The sequence below is a fragment of the Solanum dulcamara genome, chromosome 12 (genome assembly GCF_947179165.1).
Source record: "Solanum dulcamara chromosome 12, daSolDulc1.2, whole genome shotgun sequence".
NCBI classification, from domain to species: domain Eukaryota; kingdom Viridiplantae; phylum Streptophyta; class Magnoliopsida; order Solanales; family Solanaceae; genus Solanum; species Solanum dulcamara.
The window spans coordinates 39,260,136-39,288,020 of record NC_077248.1 but is presented as its reverse complement, the minus strand read 5'-3'; the positions used below and the strand labels follow the sequence as shown (position 1 = coordinate 39,288,020).

At 35.0% G+C, this 27,885-nt stretch overlaps 1 protein-coding gene across 3 annotated transcripts; it reads right to left on the bottom strand.

Moving 5' to 3' along the window:
- Positions 1–8,585: 8,585 nt before the first annotated feature.
- On the bottom strand, positions 8,586–21,592 carry LOC129877811 (phytochrome A). 3 transcript variants are annotated; one of them, XM_055953345.1, is made up of 6 exons: positions 21,232–21,591; positions 20,424–20,863; positions 17,682–19,749; positions 16,593–17,409; positions 15,970–16,260; positions 8,586–9,001 (listed from the first exon to the last, which is right to left on the bottom strand). In XM_055953345.1, the coding sequence occupies exons 3-6, from the start codon at positions 19,735–19,737 to the stop codon at positions 8,944–8,946; spliced, it is 3,222 nt and encodes a 1,073-aa protein (XP_055809320.1). In that variant the 5' UTR covers positions 19,738–19,749; positions 20,424–20,863; positions 21,232–21,591; the 3' UTR covers positions 8,586–8,943. The 3 variants fall into 3 exon arrangements, with proteins under 3 accessions (XP_055809320.1, XP_055809318.1, XP_055809319.1); XM_055953343.1 differs by having other exon boundaries at positions 8,586–8,985; positions 21,232–21,589; XM_055953344.1 differs by lacking the exon at positions 8,586–9,001 and adding an exon at positions 14,148–15,080 and having other exon boundaries at positions 21,232–21,592.
- Positions 21,593–27,885: the final 6,293 nt, after the last annotated feature.

Here is a 27,885-nt window from a genome sequence, read left to right as displayed (position 1 = left end):
TTGATGATATTTTAATTTACTCTCGGGGTGAGGAAGAACATAAAAATCACTTGAGAGTTGTGCTTCAAACATTGAGGGATAGACAATTATTTGCAAAATTTAGTAAGTGTGAATTTTGGTTAAAAGAGGTAGCATTTCTTGGTCACATAGTGTCCGGTGATGGAATCAAGGTTGATCCTAAGAAAATAGAGGCAGTCAAAAATTGGCCTAGACCATTATCTCCTTCAGACATTAGGAGCTTCTTAGGTCTAGCCGGGTACTATAGAAGGTTCGTCAAAGGCTTTTCTTTCATCTCATCTCCTATGACAAAATTGACCCAAAAGAAATCCAAATTCATATGGATAGATGAGTGTGAGAAGAGTTTCCAGACCTTAAAAGATCGACTTACCTCTGCTCCTATTTTAACTCTCCTAGAAGGATTAGAGGGGTTTGTATTTTATTGTGATGCTTCAAAGATTGGTTTAGGTTGTGTCTTAATGCAAAACGGCAAGGTCATAGCCTATTCTTCTAGGCAATTAAAGGTTCATGAGCGTAACTACCCTACCCATGACCTTGAATTGGCGGCCGTTGTTTTTGCTCTGAAGATTTGGAGGCATTACCTCTATGGGGTGCATGTGGATGTGTATACTGATCATAAGAGTCTTCAGTATGTGTTCACCCAAAAGGACCTTAACCTAAGGCAAAGGAGGTGGCTAGAACTCCTTAAGGACTATGACATGAGTGTGCACTATCATCCAGGTAAAGCTAATGTGGTTGCTGATGCACTTAGTAGAGTGTCTATGGGGAGTATGGCCCATGTGGATGAAAGTAAGAGGGAGTTGGTGAAAGATGTTCACCGATTGGCTAGATTAGGGGTGAAGTTGTGTGGTACTAATGATGGGGGTATGGTTGTTCAAAATAGGTCTGAATCCTCTTTGGTGGTGGATGTTAAATCCAAGCAAGATCTTGACCCAAAGTTTATCGAGTTAAAGAAGTTGGTAAAGGAAAAGAAGATAGAGGTCTTTTCCCAAGGGGGAGATGGGGTACTATACTATCAAGGTCGGATATGTGTTCCAAATATTGATGGCTTAAGGAGTTTGATTATGATGGAGGCTCATAATTCTACATACTCCATTCATCCCGGTTCAACGAAAATGTACCGAGACTTAAAGGAGTTATATTGGTGGGGTGGCATGAAGAAGGACATAGCAAGGTTTGTGTCCGAATGTACGAATTGCCAACAAGTGAAGGCCAAACATCAAAGGCCGGGTGGCCTAGCCCAAGACATTGAAATCCCAACTTGGAAGTGGGAAGATGTGAATATGGATTTTATAGTGGGTTTGCCTCATACCCGGAAGCGTCATGACTCAATTTGGGTAATTGTTGATAGAATGACTAAGTCAGCTCACTTCCTACCGGTTAAAACTTCCTATAGTGCCGAAGACTATGCCAAGTTGTATATTCGGGAGTTGGTGAGGTTGCATGGTGTGCCATTATCCATTATTTCAGATCGTGGTACCTAATTCACTTCTCACTTCTGGAGATCATTTCAAAAAGGCCTCGGTACTAAGGTAAAGTTGAGCACAGCATTCCATCCTCAAATGGATGGGCAAGCCGAAAGGACGATTCAAACACTAGAGGATATGTTAAGGGCGTGTGTGTTGGAGTTTAAAGGGAATTGGGATGATCATCTACCTCTCATCGAGTTTGCCTATAATAATAGTTACCACTCAAGTATTGAGAACGGCACCGTTTGAGGCTTTGTATGGGAGACGATGTAGATCACCGGTAGGTTGGTTCGAAGTAGGTGAGATGACCTTGTTGGGCCCCGATTTGGTACTTGATGCTTTAGAGAAGGTGAAGATCATTAGAGAAAGGTTGAAGACGGCTCAAAGTCGTCAAAAGTCCTATTCTGACACTAGAAGAAGGGATCTTGAGTTTAATGTGGATGATTGGGTGTATCTGAAGGTTTCACCCATGAAAGGTGTGGTTCGATTTGGTAAGAAAGGGAAATTGAGCCCTAGATATGTAGGGCCTTATAGAATCGTGAGACGTGTTGGTAAGGTTGCATATGAGTTGGAATTACCATTGAAAATGGCCATGGTTCATTCGGTGTTTCACGTGTCTATGTTGAAAAAACATGTGGGTGATTCTAGTTCCATTGTACCTATGGGAGTAGTGAATATTGAAGAAAACTTGACCTATGAAGAAGTTCCTGTGGAAATTTTGGACCGACAAGTTAAGAGATTGAGGAACAAAGAAATTGCATCTGTTAAAGTCCTTTGGAGGAATCAACAAATAGAAAATGCAACATGGGAAGCGGAAGCGGATATGATTAAGAGATACCCTCATCTTTTCCCTTCTACCCAAACCTAAGGTATTAAGTTGTCCTTGCTCAATTACTTGAAATCCTTACATCTCAACTTTTCTTGTCATATGCTTGCAAAATTATGAAATATATTTTAAACGATATTTTAAATTACACTGTTGCATTAATGATAGGTTGTTTGTTAACACTCTACTCTACTCAAGCTAAGTCTTTTCTCATTCGAGGACGAATGTTCCCAAGGGGGAGATAATGTAATATCCCCTAAAAACGTTGTATACGATGTTTCAATTTTTGCCTAAACATGATACAGCCTCTGTATTTTGGTCATAACTTTTCATAGAAATATCCAAATTGAGTGATTCAAATTTCTGAGTAACCACAAGATCATTACCTACAACTTTTATGAGGACCATATTTTATGATTCGGAGGTTAAGTAGGTCAAATAAATTAATCTTTGTAAGGTAGGATGCTGTTACGGAAATGAGTATTTATAGAAGTAAAATCATATCTCACTGTAGGTTTATCCAAATTAGTTGATTCTTGAACGATATGAAACTAGACTTCCATATCTACAATTCTTATGAAGATACCAAATCCTAATAAGGAATTTATCTTATTCAAACGCAGCTCCCAAAAAGAGTATTCTGTCAAAGATAACTCATTTCACCTACCATAGAAAGATCTAGATACATTTGACATCACTCATGACATAAATTGTCCTCCATTTAACATCATCAATGACATCAATATATTCCACTAAATTTTCAGATTTTTATTTATAATTATTTTATTTATTGTTAGGTCATCTTTCCCACCTATAAATACCCACCTTATTTCCTCATTTTATTCATCAAGCTTTCTCAAGCAAATCTTCTCTCTATACACTTCTTTACACATTCTCAAATATAGTTTTAGTTCTTAGTAGTGAAGAAATACTATTCCGATGATTCATATACTCCGGGTAGTACACAAAACGTTCCGGCGAGGAGAGAAGCTAGGACTCAAGAGTGTTCATTAAGTCTTTCGGTACCAACTAAAGCTTCGGTCTTCAGGTATGTAAGGTTTCAATGAGAGTATTCCTTCCACTCTCATGTCTAAATTATTTTGATTATATGATAAATTATGTTTATTTTCTTTAAGCTTTACTCCAAGTTATGTGGGTGTTTATCCATGGGTTCTTCCACCCATGTAGTCCAAAAACTCTTTCAATTAAATATCCTGATTTTAAGTAATATTTTCTTATGTTAATTCTTATTTTTACTTAATAGTATGAATCATGGTTAAACTAATGATTATTAGTCTATTTTGATGCAACATAATTTTATATGTATGAATTTATGGTTTACAAGTAATTCCTCTATTTATCTATTTAAAGGTTCTTGAAATTCATGGTGGGTTGTTTAAAGCATAATTTTTAATTAATAGATTTCAAAGTATTTATGTATATTTATTTACATACATATTTGCAAGTTGAAGTGATTTGAACCCACCTAGTTTTACTATGTTTTTAATAAAGTTTGACTTGAAAGCTTTGACTCCAAATAAATATTTATGAAAGCAATATCTATGATAAAAAAGGGAGTCTTATGAAATGAAAGAATGATGAAATAATATGAATGATGAATTCTTTATGCAATAAGGACAATTCTTGCATATTTGAATTATCAAATATTTTAATGAGCTATTCTACCGAATATGATGTTTGAATTCTCAAGTTATATGCTATGAATATTTTGAAGTATTAAACTATTCCGTGGGATTGACTTAGCACCGAATGAGGCATTGAGGTGGGATTCGGTAAGGGAATCCTAGTAGCAACCCCTTGTCTCATTAACTATGTGCCAACATAGGAGCCCTTGTAGGCTTAGGCTAATGGATCCATAAATAGCCCTTAAAGTTAAAGTTAAAGAAATGAATAAAGTTGACGGAGTTCTACCTGGCAAGTAGTCTCCCCGGCCAACGTAGGGGGTTATGTTGGATTTCATGTAATAGCTCGCATGGTCTTAAATATCGGTTATGGTTAGCTTCCCACAAAATGAATGTTTTAAAGGATATCCATATGATTTATTATGCATGTATTACATTATGTTCCATATTACATAAATGTTATAATATTTTCTCAATGTTCATGCATCCTTATATACTTAGTACATTCAAAGTACTAACGCATACTCTTTTGCCTACATGATATCACCATGTAGGGATCATTGCTCCTCCTCGTTCTCCTCCACGTGGCTAGTTGATATTCCATTGAAGACTACTTTTGGTGAGTTCCCATGTTCCGGGAACAATACTCCTTTATCTTTCTAGCTTATGATATGTTAAGATATTTTATTATGGCATTTCTTCTATTATGATTGAGGGTGAGCTAGGAACTTGTCTTAGCCCCATTAAATCTAATAGTTAGAGGTATTGTTGGACATATGTAAGTTGAAGATTTATTATTATGATTTCCGCTTGTCTATTTATCATCATTACCTATAAAAGGCTAAAAGAATGCTAAGAGGCTTATTTGAGGTACTTTCGGGTTCCTCATTCGCCATGTCACGTCTAGGCCCTAGGCTTGGGTTGTGACACAAGTGCCGCACGAAAGTCTTAGTTAAAGTCTAAGTCTATGTCAAAGTGGTATCAGAGCAAGTTGCTACTAAGGGAAATGACAAGCGAGGGAGACATCAACACTACTAACGCCGCCAACTTAGGTAAGATGTTGGAAACAAGCACCGCAAGGGAAGGAAGAACTCTAAGAGGAAAGAGGAGATGCCGCTCGAGCCTACACCAAGTGAGGACCTAGCATCCTACTCACCCTCAGCCACTGAGGTAAGTGACGACGAGCGAGGTGAGCAGCCCATGGACGTCACACTCGGAATGGAGTGGATTGCAAGGGTGGATACTGCAAGGAAGGCGGTAGAGATCTTGGGCAAGTGCTTGAACAATTTTGAAGGCAAGTTCAAGACTCTAGAGGACTTCACCCTTGAGGAGAATGACAACATTCGAAAGGAGTTAGATGCACGTAAGGCTACGGAGTACGAGATGAAGGAGACGACCACTTCCTTGGAGTGCTGGCTTATTGACGTGCTAAGCACGATTGAGACCATAAGGGTCGAGATGGAGGCACTCAAGGGAGTGGAAATTAGGAGATGTGCGACGTCTAGTGGGGACAGAGAGGCCAAGGTTGAGGCTCCCAAGCCACCTGTGTTCAAAGGCGCTCGTGATGTGCAAGAGCTGGAAAAATTCCTTTGGCACTTGGAGAACTACTTCAAGTGTAACAAAGTGAAGAGTGATGAGATGAGGATCAAGACAGTCGTGTTATACCTGTCGGAGATGGCTATGCTGTGGTGGAAGCACAAGAAGTTGGAGATAGGGAAGGGGATATGTACCATCAACACCTGGGAGCAGTTCCTAGACGAGTTCAAAAAGGCCTTCTTCCTCAACAAGTAATCTATCAGGCGAAGCGCAAGTTTAGGGAGCTAAAGCAAACGAGTAGCATAAGGGCCTATGTGAAGGAGTTCACCACCCTCACCCTTCAGATTCCTAACCTTACGGATGAAGACATACTGTTCCACTTCATGGATGGGCTACAAAATTGGGCCAAGACGGAGTTGGAATTCCAAGAAGTCAAGACTATCAACGAAGCCATCACGCAGGCTGAAGCTTTGACAGACTTCAGGCATGACAAGCATGACCAAGGAAGAGGAGAGGAGATGAGAGGTAGTCATGACCAAGGTGGGGGAGATTGTGGTAAAGGAAAAGAGAAACAACCACATCCTAAGAACCATGACACCTATAAGTCCAATGGCAAGAAGTCTGGACAACGAAGCGATGCTGACAGAAAGGCACAAACTACAAAGGGGAATGGATGCTACATATGCGGAGGTCCGCATGGCTATGCAAGGTGCTCTGAACTGAAGAACCTTGGTGTCATCTTATAGGACTGGAGGGAGAAAGATGCACAATGGAAAGAACAAGGTTCAAACACGACACAATTGGGCCTGATTAGGATATGTGGAGCTATCGCAAAACAATTAGGAAAGTCAAAGGAGTACGGAGCGCATCATGTAGACATCAAGATCAATGGAAGACCTGCTCGTTCTATGGTCGACACAGGTGCAGAGGACAACATCATGAACAAGTTAGTAGCTACGAAGTTGGGGCTAAGTTACAGTCCATGTAACGCCCACCTCACGGTCAATGCATCGCTGACACCCTTTTGTGGAGTCTCTCATAGAGTAGACATCATGTTGGGAAAGTGGCAAGGTAAGACCAACTTTACCGCCGCTCCCTTAGATATATTTGATATAATCCTTGGGCATGAGTTCTTCCGGAGATGCCACATGGTGATCGACCCCTACCTCCAACAACTCTTGGTTATGGAGCAAGAGGGATCTTGTATGATGCCCCTAGTTAAGGTGCCGAAGAAGGAAGGACCAACCCAACTATCGGCCATGCAACTTGTGAAGGGCTTAGAGAAGGGAGTATCGACGTTCGTAGACACAATTGCAAGTTTAGGCAAAGACAATGGTGCTAGAGAGGCATTGCCACCATGCATAGAGATGGACGTGATGCAGGAGGAGTTGCCAAGACACTTACCTCCAAAGTGCCAAAAGAAACAGAAGCCAGTATTGACTAAGACGAGAAAAAACAAGGACAATAGGCCACCTCCATGTTCCTCATTCACTAGAAGGGTCAATCTCCTGAAGAGGCCACATGGGAACGGTATGAAGACATGTGAAAGTTTAAAGAAAAAGTCTAGGGGATCTTGCAGCAGCAGTGCGCCGCGGTCGTCAACACATCAGGTGAGAGAGAATGTCATGACCCGCCACTTGATCATCCAAAAGGGAAAAGAATCTAGAGTCTTGGAGAGGTTAATAGAAGACTCTAGAATGTCCAAGAGAATTCTTGGAAAGACTTAGAGAAATCTAGAACCTTGTAGAGGAGTCTTAATAGCCCTTAGAATACTCTAGATTGTAGAGAACTCTAGAAGGGAGACTAGTTTGTAAATATGGAAGGACTTGTGTAGTAATTATTACTTACACTTGAGCCCCTAAGGAGTAGTATAAATAGAAGGGGCCATTCATTTTAACAACCATCAAACAACAAGCAATCTTCCAAAGCAATATACAAAACCTTCTTCACGAAAGTTCTCTTGTCTTTCTTCTAATCCATTGTTCCCTTAACGATCTAATCTAAAAGGCTTACTTGAGCTTACGAAAGTGTGAAAGATTCGGAGTAATTTGTCAAGTGCCGCACGAAAATCTTAATTAAAGTCTAAGTCTATGATATTAGGCTTTGAAAAATATGGATCAAACTTATCTGGTAGAGGGACATCTAAAATCTAGTAAAACTTACAGGTCTGCAAGTACCTTGATGAACAAAGTTGGTACTATTAGCTTATTTAGTGCCAAACTGGATTAGAGGAGAGAGTTTGCTCTCAAAATGGATGGACTAGAGAGTAACATGAGGTGGGTGGAAATGGAGGAAGAAAGAAAATTGAGGATAATGGAAGGGATAAGGTTTACCAAAATTAGAGCTTAATATCAAGGGATTGCTATGTTTCCTAAACTATTTTTATCTTAGGTAATAATTTGAAAGTAGTAGTAAAACCGATAATTAGTTGTCTTAAGTCATTATATCACATATTAGAACCCAATGAAAGAGAAAAGAACAAAGGTTAGGTCAAGTTGTACGAGTTTTGTTATGACCCATCGTTAATTCATGATGACCCAACTCATCTTAGCTCAAGTAGACTTTTGGCAAGGTTAGATAATAATCCATTTATTTATGGATAATATTACCTAATTACACTCCTTCATTTACCATATTTTTCATTATTTTCATTCATTTCAAAATATTTCAAAAATCCTTTTTCCACCCGGATACATTAATTCAGTAATCCGAATACATTAATTTTGATTCATAAATTCTCTATGTTCAATGTATCATACTTTAAATGTTACATTCTGATACATAAAATCCTAATTATTATATCCAAATTACTGAATTAATGTATCCAGATAATCATATTTTTAAAAAAATTCTGTAAATTGAAAAAGGGTAGAAAAAAATGATAATTAACCCTCGTGTGATTCCTAAAAAATCTACTTTATTTATTCAACCCATTTTGAATCAGCCCAAGCAACCCATTTGCCATCTCTAATATTGAAAAGGAAAGATAATATCTTAGGAATATGAAATCTTGAAATTCTGGTACTAAAAGTGATAATAAGTTTCAGCATTTTGACATATGGGAGATCAGGATTCTAAAATGAAACTGAATTGTTGAAATGCTGAAGATGCAATTGTTCAAGCGACTTGTTAAAAACCCAAGGAAAACAATGTAACAGAGAGGAGGGAAAATGACAAGAACGAGCACAACACAGAGGAAATCATAAAACACATTTTAACTTGCATCCTCCTTAAATATACAGAACTGCGGAAATAGTTTAGGACCTTTAGAGGGTCCTGAAATCATCAGCTTGACTTGGTAGCCACTGCAAGTTCAACGGATATAATGAAAGTTGATCGCCCGGCCTCTCTTAGGTACTGAACTTCCCCATTCATAAGCTTGACCAGTTTTCTGCTGATAAGCAAGCTGATCCCTTCTTCAGATGCGTCAGCTTCACTACCAAACATTTGGCTAAGCAATTCTTCTGGCACTCCACCCCCTGTGTGTCTTATCCTGCAATAGTAAGTGTCTTTGTCCTGGTCAGCCATGCACAAGTAACAGATGGTGCTGATTCTTGTCGCTATCTAAATTCATCTGTTTAGCCTTAAAACACAATCACCACATGAACACGTCTTGGTTAAATGAAGAAAGAACATACTCCTGCCACTTGAATAGATTGGCCATCTTTCTCAATATCTTGAAAGGAGAGGACAAGACCATTCCATATATGCCAACTGAAAACTTTCCGAGAGAAGTATGATTTTCATTTATTTTTCTTACGTCAACATACCTTTTTAAGGCTGGTCATCAATCTCTAGAGTCGAGGTCGTTTGGTAAGTGTATAAGAGCAAAGTACTGAATAGGGTGTATTAGTAGTGTTTGGATTAGTAATGCTAAGATTAGTAGTGCTGGAACTAATAGTGATGGGCTTATTTCTTATCCAATATTTCGATTTGATGTATTAAAAATAAGAAAAAATTACCAAATTACACCTTATATTCTTATATTTTCAATTATTCCCTACCATTTGTAAAAATTTCAAAAATTCTTCTTCTGATACATACGAATGACACTGATACATCGTGATTTGATACATAAGTCCTTTTCATGATACATCGCTAGTTGATACAAACCAAACACACAATATATCAACAAAACATAAGTTTTGCTGCTATTTTTGTTGTGTTCATGATATATTAGATGTTATAAGCTGATTCATAAGTTTTATTGATATTACAATATTTGTTTTGTATCAACTAGCGATGTATCATGAAAAAGACTTATGTATCAAATCGCGATGTATCAGCGTCATTCATATGTACTAGAAATCTGAAAAAAAAGAAAATTCGGGCAATTACCAAAAAATCGGGATAAATTGTAATTGAGTTTTTTCACTATGGGATTTAAGTAAAATTTACTAAAAATAAAGAATAATTATCTTTTTGACTTTCTTTTATAAAATATTTATTGCTTTGAAGCATATTTTTTATTTATTACCTAGATGTACTATATTTAGAAAAAATGTACCGTCTATAGCAAATGTACTATGTATTAAAAGTGAATGATATATGTATTATATATAAATTATAAATGTATTGTACTTGTTTTGGTAAAATAAACTGCATTATGTATTAAAAATGAATTATGCATGTAATATAAATGAATTACACTATGTATAAAACTAATTTTGTAAAAAATATAGATGTATTATAAGTGTTGTAAAATATATTAGACTTCTTTTAATAAATTATCTGCATTATATATTAAAAGTGAATTACACATGAAATATAGATGTATTAAAATTATATAACTATAAATGGTAAATATTTTCTAAATATGTTATATTTAGTTAAGTTTCACTAAAAATAATATGTATTGCTATATTTCATTAAAAGTATTGTTTGTTTACAAAAATACCCTCCACTTTTTATAGTTGTGTATTTTCTTTGCAACACTTTCTTATTCATTTTGCTATTCTCACTTGGATTATTTGAGGGTAAATAATTGTCATCTCAATAAATTGATCGCTTAAAAAGTGTCAATTTTCAATTTAAAAATAATAAGACCATCTACTTTTAAATCCGAAAAGATGGTAAAATAGTAAAATGAAATAAACCGTCTACATTTACACACAAAAATCACAAGCTATATTTTTAATATGTATGCAATTTTATAAATTGTTCAAAATACAATAATCGTAAAACCACATATATATCAACAAAAAATACATTCAATTAAAATCACAAATGTCACATGATCATATATTTATTTTTTCAATTAGTAAAGATATAAGTGTCAAAAACACACCTAAATTATTCCCTCTTTTTGAGTTTCCTACCTAAAAAAATATTAAGAGTGAGTTTCATACCTAAACTATCACTTATTAGTTTGAGAAATACCACCTCTCTTTTATTCCACTCTCATCATAATGTGTACTACACTCTCTTTCATTTAAATTTTTTTTTTTACATTACATTCCACATGGACAAAACATTCCACCTTGACAAAAATTAAATAAATTATTAGAAGTTAAAATGAAAGATTAAAGTATTACTACCCCCACTCAAAAAAAAAAAATTATAAAATAAAATATAAAATATATTTCTGATCTCGCTCCACCACTTTTTCTCACCATACCCCCCCCCCCCCCTCATTTTTAGTTTTATTTTAAATTTTTAAATTTCGATTATATAAGTTTTTTTAAAAAATTCTTACTCCATCCTTCCCCAATCAAATAATAATTTAGATATTATTTTAAACAAACAAACAACAACAACAACCCAGTGAAATCCCACAACGTGGGGTCTGGGGAGGGTAGAGTGTACGCAGACCTTACTCCTACCAAGGTAGGACGGCTGTTTCCGAGAGACCCTCGGCTCTTAGATATTATTTTAATTTTTTTAAAAAAAATTCTACCTTGCCACACCTAACCCTCGGCTTCCAAATAAATTTCTCACTTTATATTAGATATATACATATGATTTTAGAAAAATATTTTTTTCTTAATGCAAGACTTCTCTTAAAATATAATTTTTATTTCTGTTATATTTGGTATGCAATTAGAAAAAACCATTTTCCTAAAAATATGTCTATATCTAACTCAAAACGAAAAAAATGTAAAAAAAATAAATATAAATTAAGAGTGGAAGGTTAGATGGGTGGATATACTTTTATTTTTTTTAAAAAAAAATAAAATTTAGGAAGGAGTGGAGGAGGGGGTGAAATATGATTTTTTAAAGAAAATATTTTTTTTAAAAAAATTTAAAACATAACAAGGACGGGAATTGTCGGGGGGGGGGGGGAGGTGGTGGAGTGAGTGAGAAAAATATTTTAAATTTATTTTTAAATAAATCATTTCTTTTTAAAAAAATAAAACTTTTTTGTGATAAAAATACTATAGTCTTTATCTTTTAATTAATATTAATAATTTATTTATTTATTGTCAAGGTAAAATATTTTATCTAGGAGGAATGCCATATGGCAAGATTTTTGCAAAAAATAGAAAGTGTGTATTACACACACTACTGAGGTATGTTTCTCAAATAAATAAGTGATAGTTTAGGTATGAAACTCACACTTCCAATAGTTTACATATGATATTAAAAAAATCAAATAAATATATATATATATTAATTGTGTTTTTGACACTCATCTCAGTAGTAAATGTTAACAACTCACATTTCAAGTATTGTATTGATTTGTATTAGAGTTAACTTAACAACATACAATTCTCTCTAAATATTAAAATGTGAAAGCTAATTTATTTAAATAAAATGTACTAGTACAAATATAAAATATAAAACCAAGAAAATAAACAAAATGATTAAAAGGATTTGAGGGGTCTTTTTGTCTTTACATGTATTAATCTCATGGTATTAAATCCTATGTATTACTAATACCACCAAATGGAAGGTATTAATATACAACCTGTGATACCAAAACAAAAAGAATTTTCCTTGTATTTAAACTTTTCTTGCTTTTTTTAACCTTCATTCATGGTCTTTTCTCTTTTATTTTTCTATTGATTTTATTTACACTTTTTATTTTCTTTATCTTTCCTTTTGATTTGATTTCAAATTTAAATCCAAATGTCTTGTATTTAAAATAAGTTAATTTCAAATGAATATCAAAATTAAGTGAAAACAAATTACATAAAACATAAAAAAAAACTAAAACATTAAAATTAAAGGACACTTTTTAATTATATATATTTTTTAAAAATCCGCATAAGTTTTTTAAAATAATTTAAAAGTAAAAATATAAGAAATTAATGAAAGAAAAAAATTAAAAAAGTTTAAAGTAAGGAAGAAATTAAAATAAATATTTTACATAGTAAGAAATGAAAATAATTAAATATATATAAGTTTTAATATCAATAATTATGTATACTAACTAATTATAAAGTTACCAATTAAAAAAGAAGACATGTCCAATTTTTTCACTCATCACTTGCCTTCAAGAGAGTGTCCACTCTCTGTGGTACATAAGCATTTAGGGTGTATTTATTCCATTTTAAAATAATTTAGGGAGGTAATAGGACCTTAGTTAAGTTAAAGTGTGTCGCTGAGATTTCGATCATAGTTGAGGGGATACTTATGCATTATCCATTAGTTATACATAGGCCCAAAATTCCTACCCAACATAAACTAAACAATACTCCCTCTATTTCATATTGACTGAATTTCTAAGATAATGCACACATATTAAGAAAAGCATTCAAGGAAAAAAAATTGAATCATATTTTCCTTTATTATCCTTTTGTTTAATCAGCCTCATAAAAATGATTAAATGTGAAATCATAAATACAAATACTCTCTTATTGAAGTATAACTTTGTAAGTAATGTAGTTTAACTCCTAGAAAATTACAAAATTTTATTAATGCATAGGGTTATATGAAAAAAATTTCAAATTTTTCTCTTGAACTTTGAATAATTCAACTATTTTGAACAATGAAAAAAGCTTTAGAAATTCAGTTAATATGGAATAGAGGGAGTGCCATACATAATAAATAGACTATTTTTCCTAATACATGCTACGAAATGACCCCTAATTGCTATTTGGGGTTATTTTATGATTTAAGCAGATGGAAAACTCAACGCTAACACCTCCACGGGAATAAAAATGCCACTCAATTGTGCTGAAGTTTATTTTATGTTTAAGTAGACGGAAAACTCAACTCTAAAACCTCCACAGGAATAAAAATGCCACTCAATTGTGCTGACGGTTGCTTTTTTGTTTGTCCAAAGAATGAGACATTTGAGTTCAACTAAAACTTACACTTTCCTAATTTGATAGGAGAATAAATACACTATCAAAATTACTGAGGACACAAATAACATATCAATCACAGGTATTGAGAGAGATACTGGTCAGTTTTTAAGCCTAAAGATGGTTTTTGAAATGCTTAGATGTCAATGGATTGTGTAGACATCCCTCAACCTTTTATGTTTTTCCAGGATGTTAGAATTATGCTTTTGAACTGCATGCAGTAACTTTATTTTACTGTTTAGTTTTTGAATAAATCCAAGTTAATAGTTGGTTAGCTAGTTTTTTCTATTTATTAGTAATTAATTTATTAAGATACTTTGCAGAGATATTCTAGGCTAGTTTACCATTATCGTTTTACTGTTTTTGTTCTTATAAATGTAGAGGCCAAGAAAGCAAAATAAAATAATTTTCTTTGGCTTCATTGCAGTATTTTTCTCTCAAAGTCTTTCTCTGTTATTTTCTTAATTTCCTTATTAAAAACCAGCAATTGGTATCTAGAACCTTTTTTCTTGAGGGATTTGTGAGTGAAAAAATGAATTCCGAAAATAGCTTTTCATGAATGACTCCTCCTATTTTTGATGGTGAGAACTATCAATTATGAGCTGTGAGAATGGAAGCCTATTTGGAGGCTTTTGATCTTTGGGAAGCCGTAGAAGAGGATTATGAAGTTAATCTGCTACCTAATAATCCCACCGTGGCCCAAATCAAGAGTTACAAGGAAAAGAAAATCATTAAGTCCAAGGTAAAAGCAACTTTGTTTGCTGCTGTTTCAACAACTATTTTCACGAGAATCATGACTCTCGCATCACCAAAAGAAATTTGGGATTATCTGAAGAAAGAATATGCCGTAGATTAAAGAATATGAGGAATGAAGGTATTAAATTTAATGAGGGAATTAGAATTGCAGAGAATGAAAGAGTCGAAAACAGTCAAGGAATACTTGACAGATTGCTTGGTATTGTTAACAAGATAAGACTGCTAGGCACTGAATTTAAAGAATCAAGAATTGTTGAATTTTTTTTTATAACAGTGCCCGAAAAATATGAAGCATGTATAACTACTTTGGAAAATACACAAGATCTGTCCAAAATTACCTCGGCAGAATTGTTAAATTCTTTGCAGGCATAGAAACAGAGGCTTATGAGGCAAGATGGCATAGTTGATGAAACTTTAACAGCCAGCCACAAAACTCAAAACAAGGATAAGTTCTTGAAAAATTACCCATCTTGTCTGCACTGTGGCAAAAATGGACATCCTCCATATAAATGTTGGAAAAGACCAGATGTACAGTGCAAGATTTGCAAACAACTTGGTCATGAAGCAGTTGCCCAAGCCACCGCTGAAGAAGAAGAAGAAGACCACTTATTTGTGGCAACCTATTTTTCTAACAAAAAATCTAATTTTTGGATGATTGATAGTGGTTGTACAAACCATATGACATATGACAAAAATCTTTTTAAAGAGTTTGTGTCTATGAAAAATAAAAAAGTCAGAACTGAAAATGGTGACTATATTCCTGTAAAAGGAAAATGATTTGTTGCAATCAATTCAAGTTCAGGTATAAAAATAATTGAAGATGTTCTTTATGTGCCTGGTATTGATAAAAGTTTATTTAGTGCTGGTCAGTTAATGAAAAAAGGATTTAAATTATTATTTGAAGACAAATATTATCGGATCTATGATTCCACTAAGCAAGAGATTGATTTTACAAGTTGAAATGAGAGAGAAAAGCTTCTCATTTAATCCAATAGAAGATGCAAACAAGCCTTGGAAGACAAAAAATGAATTGACAGATTTGTTCATGAGGTCAATTTCAGCCAAGTATAGAATCTGCAGTTCCTCAAGCAAGGAGGACTGTTAGAATTATGCTTTTGAACTATAGTAACTTTATTTTACTGTTTAATTTTTGAATAAATCCAAGTTAATAGTTGGTTAGCTAGTTTTTTCTATTTATTAGTAATTAGTTTATTAAGATATTTTGCAGAGATATTCTAGGCTAGTTTACCATTATCTTTTTACTGTTTTTGTTCTTATAAATGTAGAGGCCAAGAAAGCAAAATAAAATAATTCTCTTTGGCCTCATTGCAGTATTTTTCTCTCAAAGTCTTTCTCTGTTATTTTCTTAATTTCCTTATTAAAAAACCAACACAGGAGATGCTAACTTGGACAGTAGATATCTGGTCAAGTAAAAAAAAAACACTTTTGATTTTTCTGTCATATGGATTTACCTGAATTCCAAGAGAGCAAGCTGAACAGCTTCTCCTATGCGATCTTTAGTTAACCTGCATGAAATACTAAGCTGGCCACCAGTTGGTGTAGAGTTCACAGATACTAACAAAAAGTCTGCTAGGACTTGTTGAAGCCTCGGACCATCTCCGTATAAAGTTTCATTGAGAAGATCTTCAACCATGTCATTCGCGATCATTATATTCTTTCCATTGCTCTTCATCATGACTTGACTTATAGATGCTACCAATACTTCATGCAGCTTAAACTCGAGCATCTCCAGATCCAAATAACTGGTAAGAGATTAGAGGAAGAGCAAAAATATTACAGTGTAGAAAATCATTTAAAGTGATAAACATAAAACTAAAAACGATAAATAATGGACACGAAAACCATAATCCAGCAAAGAAAACTTAAAATCGACAAATGCACAAAAATATATTCCAAGAACAACATTTCTACTGCAAAAGGTATCCATTCTTCCATAGATCAAATCCAAGCATTTACCTGTAGCTACAGAATCATCATACCTTGATCAAGTTTTCCCTAAAAAAGGAAGAATGGGAAGCAACTCGGGGTATTGAAACAAAAACACATACGGTAAAGTAAAATAAGTGTAGCATACCCATCTATGATGCTATCAAGATCTGTATCATCAAGAATTTTATTGAGCTGACGCTGACACTGTGCACTTGTATGCAGTATATTTTTCTGCTCTATGCCCAAGCTAGTCTCCTCTAGCATCTTCCGAGAGAATATAATCCCAGAAAGAGGATTCCTAATTTGCCTCCTTATGTAAGCTAATACTTTCAACCTTTTCAACGCAGTTTGTTCTGATAATCGTTGAACATGAAGAGCTTGTTGCAACTCATGGCTTGCAAGCTGCAGGAAACAAAAGAGTCCCGTGACTGCACCCTCTTTATCTAACCTTTTGCTCACACAGAGTAAGCACTCCACATATTTCCCGTAACGTGCAAAGAAACCAAAAGGAATCTTCTCAGATTCTTGACCAGTGATAGCATTGTTTAGTATAACTCCAAATTTTACAAAAGCTTCTTGATTCTTGAGACGGCAGCAAGCTGCCTGTGTCCCAAAGACCTCCCCTAACAGCATTTTATCTATAACATCATCACGCCACCATCCCGTTAACTTGGTCATCGCAGAATTCCACTCAGAACACCAGCCAAATTGATCAGTACCAAATATTGGTGGGATCAATGGGTGAGGATTTTGGATAATCGCTCTATAGTCACCTTCGATTCGGGTGAACTTGTCCATGATAATTTTTTGTCCAGTTATATCCTGAGCAATAAAACATACACCCACAACACTATCCCGAACATCTTTGCTTGCACATGCATTCACGATTAAGCTGATTGGACTAGAATCCCTTGACGGCCCATGTGTTTTTATTTCAAACTCTACATTTCTTTCCTCTTTCCCTGGTCAAAGGGATGGTATATTCAATTAAATCTTCAGTACATAATTCATGTAACTGAATGGATGGACAAAAATCATGTGAATGAATAATATTCAAAATAATTAAATTGTGTAGAAAATTAATCATTTTCAGTACATAATTCATTTAACTGAATGGATAGAAAAAAACCATTAATAATATTCAAAATAATTAAATAGTGTAGAAAATCAATCTTCACAAAAAGAGTCATAACATCAACAAAACACAGAAGGGGTAGTGAAAAAAGATACGTACCCTGCAATGCTAATTCCAACATCTTACTCACGGTATCAACTGATGAATCCTCCACGAGAGTGAGCAGATGTTTCCCAATTGCTTCATCAACAGGAAGACCAGTTAATTCAGCAACTTTTGTGTTCCATCCATTAACCTGCCCGTCCACATCAACTGCGAATATAGGAACTGAAGCTGTTTCAATTAAGCGGACCATTTCAGCTGTCACTGCTTCTAGTTCCTGCATTCCGTCAATCTTTAGATCATTAAGCTTCGTATGGATGGAATTGGTATTTGAATTCACGGCATCAGCATCCTTGAAAGCATTTCTTAGTATAAGCTGCAAAGAGTGGATTGCATCCATCTCATAGTCCTTCCAGGGTATACTCCTAGTCTTGACAACTTCCAGGAATGCTTTGAATGATGACCTAGGATGCATTTTCCTGCCATCATCCTTCTCACCAGGTTCATGCTTTGCACCACCCCATCTAACTTCAGCGGCAGTGTGTGACCTGAACCAGAACAGCCAGTCCTTATCAGATATTCTCACAGCCGCCATACCGCAGACTGCATCACCAAGAGCAAGAGCCCCAGGAAAACCAGCATCATACAAGCTATCCGTACTCAAGCCTGTGGAATCTGTATGATACTCACAAAGCCATGATACAATATCGTGCAGCTGAAAGTCGCTTGGGTTCATTCCTAATCGATGTATCTTATTCTTATAGAGCAAAGCAGCACCATCACATTTGACAAGATCCATAATGTTGGGGCTCTGTGACACGATACCTAGGGGAGCATCTCGCATCAGCATATCACACAAGAGAGTCTGAGTACGCAGAATATTTTTCTCAAGGAACTGACTTTCCAATTCCAGTTCCTTGTTAACGTGTATGGCAAAGACTTGTGCAAGAAACTCACATGCATATCTCAGTGGGAAGGGGACAAACCTTGGGGTTGTGTTGTGGCAAACAACCAGGCCCCATAGCCTTTTTCTTTTTTGAGATTGTGAAGAATCAGAGCTTTCTCCTTCTTCATCCCCGTCATTGACCACAACTGCCATTACAAGTGATGCAATTGAATTCATGTTCTCCATATACTGTAAATGGCAGTAGTGAGGGGCCCTAAGAGTAGAGCCGCACAATGTTAAGTCAAATGGAAGCTTCTCATCTTGGACTACCTTCACATGTTTTGCTTGGCAATCACAAATCATTCGGACCTTATTCTTCATAAACAAAAAGCGTGCGGCCTGTGGAATATCCGTAGCAGGATAATGTAAACCAAGGTAAGGCTCGAGGCCAGGCTTTGTGATCTCAGACACCACCTCTCCATGATCATCATCGTGAAATTTATATGCCATCACCCTGTCATAACCTGTGAGTTCAAAAACCTCCTGAACCATTGTATCACAAAGTCTTTCCATGCTGCCACTGGGCAAAGACTGCAAGCGAGTAATGGCTTTCGCTGCAAGTTTATATGACTGCAGGGCCCCTGCAGCAGTCATGGGAACTTCATAGGGTTTCACAGGCTCAAAATCAATGATTAAGCTACCTGTAACCCTATGAACAATTGCATAAAATGGCTTCCCAGAAGTTTTGCAATGAACAAGGACAGGATTTAACAGAGAAACCTCCCCAAACCCTAAGGCTTTCTGCAATGCTGCGCCACTAGGACCAGTGAAGATCGTCCTGATATCAGTCCCAATGCCAAGAACTGGATGCTCACCAACACTTGGAACAGCATGGCTAACCATGGTCAGCATTTCAGGGGCATTCTCACTGAATGCTATGACCTTTAATGTTTTCTCATCCAGGGCTAACAGACAACCAAATGGCTGGATAAACTTGCCCTTCTGGATCTGATGAAGGTAAGCGGTGGTAACTTTGTCCGACTTGGGCCTTTGCTCACCCTCAGCGACACTTGTAACCCTTACTGAGCTTGAATAGTCAAAGGAATCACCTGATTCCTCAAAGTCTGCATGCAACCTTGCATCTATAGAGGTCTGTGCAATGATCCTAGCACTGTGCTTTGATCTTGATGAAGTGGTGGAAGATTGGCTAGGTCTTGACGACGACATTTCGACTCAAATCTAAACAGTTCATACAAAAAAATTACTATAGATGATTAACATTATATGTTATAGCTACAAAGTTTAAGAGGAACTGTTAGCATCCGGCATTGTCAAAGTCTTTATAACAGAGTTTTCAACTTTTTTATATCAGCAAACATAGTAGAATAAACGCATGGATGATTCATTGTAAATGCTCCACCTTTGATCAATATGAAATATCAAATCACTATTTGCAGCATAACATTTTCCACCCCCTCCCCAATCTGACCCCGCTTTAACATACTTTGCAAACAAAAAGAAGGAAGGAGGAAGCATATGTTTAAAACGTACTAAAAAGAGTTTCCCTTCTATTAACGGGAAGGATGGAACCGAATAAGTAAGCTAATTCGGATGCACAAATGAGCCTAGATAATTCAACTATATAACTAAGAAGTTAGAAGATGCAGACAAATAGGTATAGCACAGTAAGCTAATAGTTGTTTTGGCTGGATTAACAAACTAACCACAGCCTAATAATAATTCAAGTTCTTTAACACCCTAAAGTAGTAAAAGTAGATAAAGATGCAAGTTATCGTGTCTTTAAGGCAAAATTATAATATAGCTTTAAGGAAGCTATTGCCAAACCAATATTGAATTTGCAGAGAGAAGTAAGTGAAAGTTGAAGATTAACAAAACAAGATAAAAGACATCACCTTTCACAGGAAGAAAGTAGCAGGTTTCAGCTGAGTTCTTGATATAGTTGGTCCGAATCTGAAGCAAATAAATGAATAACAAACTGGTCCTATGCCAACATACGCTCAGCAGACATTCTTCCCAAGGTATCGATCAGCGCCTTCTCTGAATTTCCCAAGGGCTAAAAAATGGACCACAACTTGCACTTCTCCAACTCCAGAGAACTTTAATCTTTAAAAGATTTATCAATACCATTAAACACACACTTCCCAAGGCTCATACAGACAAGTATACACAAATACCACAGTACGATTACGAGTCTCTATAAATAGGAAGTGAGAGGGACTTTACTAGAAAGAAGTGAGTTGCCCGATTGTTTCCTTTCCAAACATAGTTATACGGTGTCAGTTGATGCACCCCAAAATTAGCATAGGCTTCAATCTTGATTTGTCGTCCAGGTCTATATAATATAAAATAATAATAGATTAACAATCAGTTGAATTTAAAAAAAAAAAAACCACAAGCAGCAAAGTACGGATAATATATAATAATTCGTGAGTGGGTGGAAATATAATATTAGTAGTAGTACTCACTAGAAGGCTTTTTATGTCAATTCTTGCACCAATATGAATAAACAAGATTTAAAACAAAATATCAAATATAAAAGATTCGTTTATTTAAAATATAGTATAATCAAAAGTAGGTCGGAAACATAAAGATATTGCACATATTATATATCATTATTATTATTATTATTATTATTTTAAACAAAGAGATGAGAATACCACTTGGAGGGGAAAGAATGAGGGTGGAACAGAGAGGCCATACCTCGAATAAGAAGTTACCAGCAAAGCCAACAGGTTATGGACATCACGTGAAGACATCATCCCTTATCTTTCGAGAGAGAGAGAAAAGGGTGTCAGGAATTTGAGAGAATTAAGGACTACGAGACTAAGTGAATGAGCTGGTACTGGTAAAAGGGGGGAAATCGATCAAGATTCATATAATCAATCAGGTTTTGGCGTTTGTGGGAATAGTGAGATGAATCTGATTCCCAGATTTACCCGGTGACTGACCTAACCTCACCCATATAAGATACTTTGTCACCATTGAATTGCTGCTTCTAGCTTTTAATTATTAAGTTTTATTGCTCTTGTACAAAATCATTCTGAAAAATTGAAGACTCCAGTCAAAATGAGATATATGGATCTTTTATTTTCTTTAACGGAAAAATATATTTTAAGTTCAATAAATGAACGAAAGAATATTTTTATATTATTTTCAATAGTTTGAAGTTTTTTAATAATTTTTTAATTAAATAATTTGAATAATTTTTTAAGCAAATGGCGGTCATTTATTGGTTATAATTTAATTATTTAAAATTAATTATAAATTAAAATTTATTTAATAAAATTTTAATTAATTAATTTGAATAATTTTTTTAAACACGTGGTGACCATCTATTGGTTATAATTTAATTTAATTTTAAAATTTATTTAACAGAATTTTAATTAAATAATTTGAATAATTTTTTTAAACACGTGGTGGCCATCTATTGGTTATAATTTAATTATTTAAATTAATTATAAATCAAAATTTATTTCACAAAATTTTAATTAAATAATTTTTTAAAACACGTGGTGACCATCTATTGGTTACAATTTAATTATATAAAATTAATTATAAATCAAAATTTATTTTTAAAAAAATTAATTAAATAATTTGAATAATTTTTTTAAACACGTGTCGGTCATCTATTGGTTACAATTTAATTATTTAAAATTAATTATAAATCAAAATTTATTTAACAGAATTTTAATTATGAAAAAGGGCCTAAAATGCCCTCGAACTATTGAAAATGGTACAAAATGCCCCTTATCTATCTACTAGGCCTAAAATGCCTTTTTCGTTGAAGAAAAGGTCATTTTTGGACATAAAGGTAGATGTCAAGGGCATTTTAGGCCCAATAGATGAATGTGAGACATTTTTATACCATTTCCAATAGTTCGAGGGCATTTTAGCCCCCAATCATTACCGTTAAAATTATGGCAAGAGTACTAACTGCGCTAATTTGTGGGTGTTTGATCATGTTTTAATTTGATTTTTTTTTTAGAAAAAAATTCAAAGTAAAAAATGGTATTTACGAAATTGGAATTGAGTATGAAAATAAATTTAATTAGAGTTATTTTTGATTTTTTTAATGAATAATTGAAATTGTATTTGGCCATGTTTCATTTTTCACTTTTTTCGGACATTGCTTTCTTGCTTCCATTAGCAACTGTTTTGAAGCTGTCACCAATGACATGCACTTTTAGTACTTGAGCAGTTTATCTAATGACAAAAATGTATATCATAAGGGTAAGCATCAAAATTGTGATCTTCTCAGAATTCCTCAAAATTAGAGTGGTGCAACAATTCACTAACGGTAAACTGAATGTATTGTATCTTCAAGAAAGGAGGAAGCCTGTTAAGGTAGTCTTCTCTCAGTTTTACTTCCGATGTTTTCTGCAAAAGACTTACAGATCGTGAATTTCTTTGTAGAGTAGAATTTCTCATAAAACAATCTCTAAAATTTCTTGCGAAGTAATTTACTAATCCTGAATAATTTCACGATCATAAGTAACTTTGTAAACAATAGGAATTCTAACATCGTCCGTCAGGCTTCTGCATTGATTAAGTATTCGTATAAGCTCGCACAACGTTCAACTTCAAACAAGCATATCTCCTAGAATATGAAGAGTTACGTGATGCACACTATATGTTAAATTAAAGGACTTCGAGTCTACTTTCCAATGCGCCAAACAGATTGCTATTTGTACTTTACAAGGATATATGATTGTTTTACTAAAAAAGATCACAGTGTAAGTGGACTCTATCGATATGCGACCACATATTAAGCATATTTTGACCACATTCCAGCCCAATATTTGACATGCATTTTGCCTCAATATGTGCATATCCAATGCAGATAGAGCAGATAAAATTCAATAAATTTTCATTATTTCAAACTCTAGACTAGTTCTCTTTCCTCTTTTCAACCTCCAATACTAAGGTAAGTTCATCTCATGTATTTCTAAGCTTTTTAAAGCATTCCTATTCATTAAATACGATTTTTAACAAGATAACACTACAATCGTAGGGTTTTCAAGAACACCTATCTCAAGGTTCAAGAACATATTTTTTGTAGTTCTTATTCAAATCTTGAATTCTTCTTTCAATATTTTAGAGAGAATAATATATTTAAGGCTACCCTTTATGTGTGGGAATGACACGACCCGAGACTACCCCCTAGTCGAGAGATGGAACCTAGAGTTCCGAGAGACCCCAAGCTAACCAGATGGCATAGAATGATACTAAATGTCACGACCCAAGCTAGGCCCTAGATATGACACAGAGATTAGAATCCCGAAGGACCTCATCCAAGCCTCTTAGCATATCATACATGAGCATACATAAGGTAATTAAAGCAATAACGTAAAACATAGATGCGGAATAATGGTCTGATCATAAATGCCTCGATAAAAGAGGAGTAAAACTCAAACTCCCAAGGAAAGAAGATGACAGACTCCATAATAGCTAACATGCTTCTACTAAGCTAAATGGGGGCATAAAACAAGCTCCTAACTCACTCAATGTAAAAGATAAAAGTCATGGTGAAAGAGAGTAAACTCATGTTGGTTGTTCCCTCGGATAATGAGGACTCACCAATCAAGTAGTGATAGCAATAACCCAACTCCAGCCACGAACTGCAGGATGAGTGTGATCGTCAGATCCTACATTATGCTATAATGTAGGTAAAAGGTATGCGTTAGTATATGGAATGCACTAAGCCTGTGAGAAACATGCATGAACAATGATAATATGACATATTCAATATGAGCATAGGATACATGACCAATAGCTTGAAAACATGAATAAAACTTGGAAATATTTGAAGATCGTAAACATATGGTCAATGCATCATAAAACATTGTCATAAGTACGTATAGAACATAACATATACATACGTGAGATATTAACCTTAACCAACATGTAAGACCATATGAGCTATAATTTGAAATTCGATGCAACTCCCACACCTACAAAAGAGAGTCTACTTGCCAAGGTAGACTCCGTATCATAAACATGAGCTATATGTAGATCCACTAGCTAAGCCATAAAGGCAAAACCTACGATGGCACGTAGTTTAGGAACTAATGGTTTCTACGAGGGTTCACTCGTGGATCCCCATCATAAAGATTGCTCGTGCTAAATTAATACCATGGAATACATAAAACATATTCATTAGGAAAGTTAAATCAACTAATCCAATATCATAAAAATATAATATAAGAATAGCTCTTTGAAAATGATGATCATAACTTGAAATTGTGGATACTTACATTTCTAAGCATTTAAATCATCATAATTTGCATATTGTGAGAAAACCTTTCACAATTCATGGTTTTATACTTAATTCATAGTTGAATCATAAAACATAACTTTCATAAATCATACATGAGAATTCATAAACTTCATGATCATAAATTCATAAATCATACTTGAAATTGATAGCTTAATGCATGAGTCATTGAAACATATGTTGAAAACATGTAATTGAGTTGAAAGCATGCATGAATGAACCATTGTAATTGAGATAAATCATAATTGAGATGACCCATATAGAATTCAATCAAAACTAGAATTTAGAAGGGATTTATGAAAGGAGAATTGAGGAATCTTTGGGACTCCAAGGATGGAATAAGGATCCATGGATGAATTCCTACATATCTAAACTTAGAAATATTGAATTAAACTCTTCTAATGGAAGCTTGAAAATTTTGCCCTAGTTCTTGCCTTGGAGAGAAATTGGAAGAAACTTGAGAGGTTTAATCTTATGATTTGGAAGAATGAGGGTTTAGGAGTGTTAGAAATTATTTATAGGCTAAGAATTAATCCCCAAAAATGTCCAAGTATACTAATAATAGGAAAAGACCAACACAACCTTTTAAAAATAACTAAGCGGCCTCCTGGATGGACCATCTTCATAGTTCGTGAAGAGCTTCATGGGCCATGGAGTGGTCCGTGAAATTGGACTTGGCCAAGGCTGAACAAAGGAGGTCTTTGACAGAAGGGACCACAGTCTGTGGTGACATGACGGGTAAGACCATGAAAAATGTGGAAGGTCCAAAACCAAGGATCAAAGAATAAATTCTCAGAAGTGTAGAAAATTGGCACTAGGAGCTAACCACAGAATCCATCACAGGCCATGGTAAGAGTCATGGACCATTGCGATCAACAGTGGTAGAGATTTAGAGACTTAGACTTGTAGGGAAGGGACCACGATGAGGAGCACGGACTGTGGTGAGAATCATGGACTATGAAGACCTCCGTGGTGACCTCTCCCCAAGACTCTCAGGGAATTTCCCAAGGCAAGGTCCATAGACGACCTCCACAGAGCGTGGAATCCTCCATGGACTGTGGTGTGTCCCTGTGGTGGTCACTCTACAGGCCTTATGTAGGACTTGCACCACGGTCATCTTTCACGGCCCGTCGTGACCTTCACGGACCGTGAATATGTTTCGTGATGAAACTTCAAAGACTACCCTGCATACCCTTTCCAAAATATTTTTCAATTCCCTTACCACGGGCTCCACTATGGGCCCGTGGTGAGAACCATGGACTGTGAAGGGTCTCCGTGAAGCCAATTCTAGTCAGATTTTAAAAGAGGCAGTTTAGTCTTTTCCTGCATTTTAATTCCAAGTGGTGTCATTTTGAGGGTATAATTCACCCATCTAAAGCCCCTAAACCCTTCCAAGACCTCATTCTACACACTTAGGCTCAAGACTTACGAATCTTCTCTTCTCAAACTCTCCCAAGAACTTCAAGGCAAGCTAGGGTTTCTACTCAAGGCATTCCAAGTCTCATTTCCTCCTCAAGTCTTCATTAGGGATTTTGTTTACCCAATGCATGTGGGCTTCATCCATGGGTTCTTCCACCCTTGGAGCCCAAATAATTTCCTACTTTATATTTCAATTTTCAAATGATGAATTCTCATGGGCTTTTACATTATAACTCAAGATGCATAGATTATGATATATTTTAAGTTTATTTACGTATATTTATATATATTGACTCTCAATTGCATGAAATGAATAATTTGTTAAAGTGCTTATATGAAGACTTGAAAAAGGTTTTAAGTGTATATGGTGGGTTGTTTTAAAATGTATAATTTGAGGCATTTCCATCACTCTCATGCATGCAAGTATTGTTTAAATGCACTTGAATGTTTTATGAAATGAACCCACCTAGTTTTCCTTATGATGAAGTAAAGTTGAAATGAAAGCTTGACTCTAAATGAAAGTTTATGAAGCAAATATTTATGATAAGGGAGTCTTATGATTAAATGATTGAATGATGAAAGGGATTCTTAGCCAAAGCAAGATTTCAATGTGAAAGGACAATTCTCACGTTGATTCAAATGAAATATTTTAATGAGCTATTCCACCGAATGATGATTTGATGATTAAGTCATACAATGTATATGTGATGATGATATCTAAATGTATTCCATGGGATTGACCTAGCACCTAATGTAGTATGTATATGGGGACTCGACCTAAGGGTCCTTAAAGTAAAGTCTCATGTTGCATTAACTATGCGTATACATACGGGCCCTTTTCATCTAGTTATGCTAGTGAATCCACGATTAGCCATTAAAGTTAAAGTTAAAGAAATGATTAAAGTTGATGGAGTTCTACCTGACAAGTAGTCTCCCTGTGCCAACATAGGGGGTTATGTTGGATTTCATGTAATAGCTCACATGGTCTTAAATGTCGGTAACAGTCATCTTCCCACAAAATGAATGTTTTAAGGTTTCATATGACGATTTCTCATGCATACATTCAACTATGCATATTGCTTATAAATGCCTCTTACATACTTCATTGTATAGTATGCTCACATACTTAGTATATTCAAAATAGTAACGCATACTCTTGCCTACATGATATCACCATGTAAGAACCGGTGTCGCTCCACACTCTCCTTTCCATGGCTAAGTTTGATCATTGAAGGCTACTATTATTGCTGAGTTCCTACGATCCAATAGATATACTTCTATCTTTCTAGCTCATGTTATGTATAGACTCTTGAGTTACATTTTGGCATTTTGACTAAAATATTGAGGGTGAGCTAGGGACATGTCTTAGCCCCCGCCAAGTCTTAAAGTAGAAGGTATGGTTGAAAATATTTGATGTTTAAGATAACTTTGATTCTTATTATATGTGGAATCCCTTAGTTCCGTTACCCCTTATATTTTCGCCACTTTTGACTATCATTACCAATAAAAGGCTTAATAAATGCTAAGAGGCTTGGGTGAGGTACCTTTGGGTGGCTCATTCACCGTGTCACATCTAGGCCCTAGGTTTGGATCGTGACAAAATTGGTATTAGAGCTCTAGGTTTTGAAATGGTCCTCAGAGTCTAACATATCATATCAAAT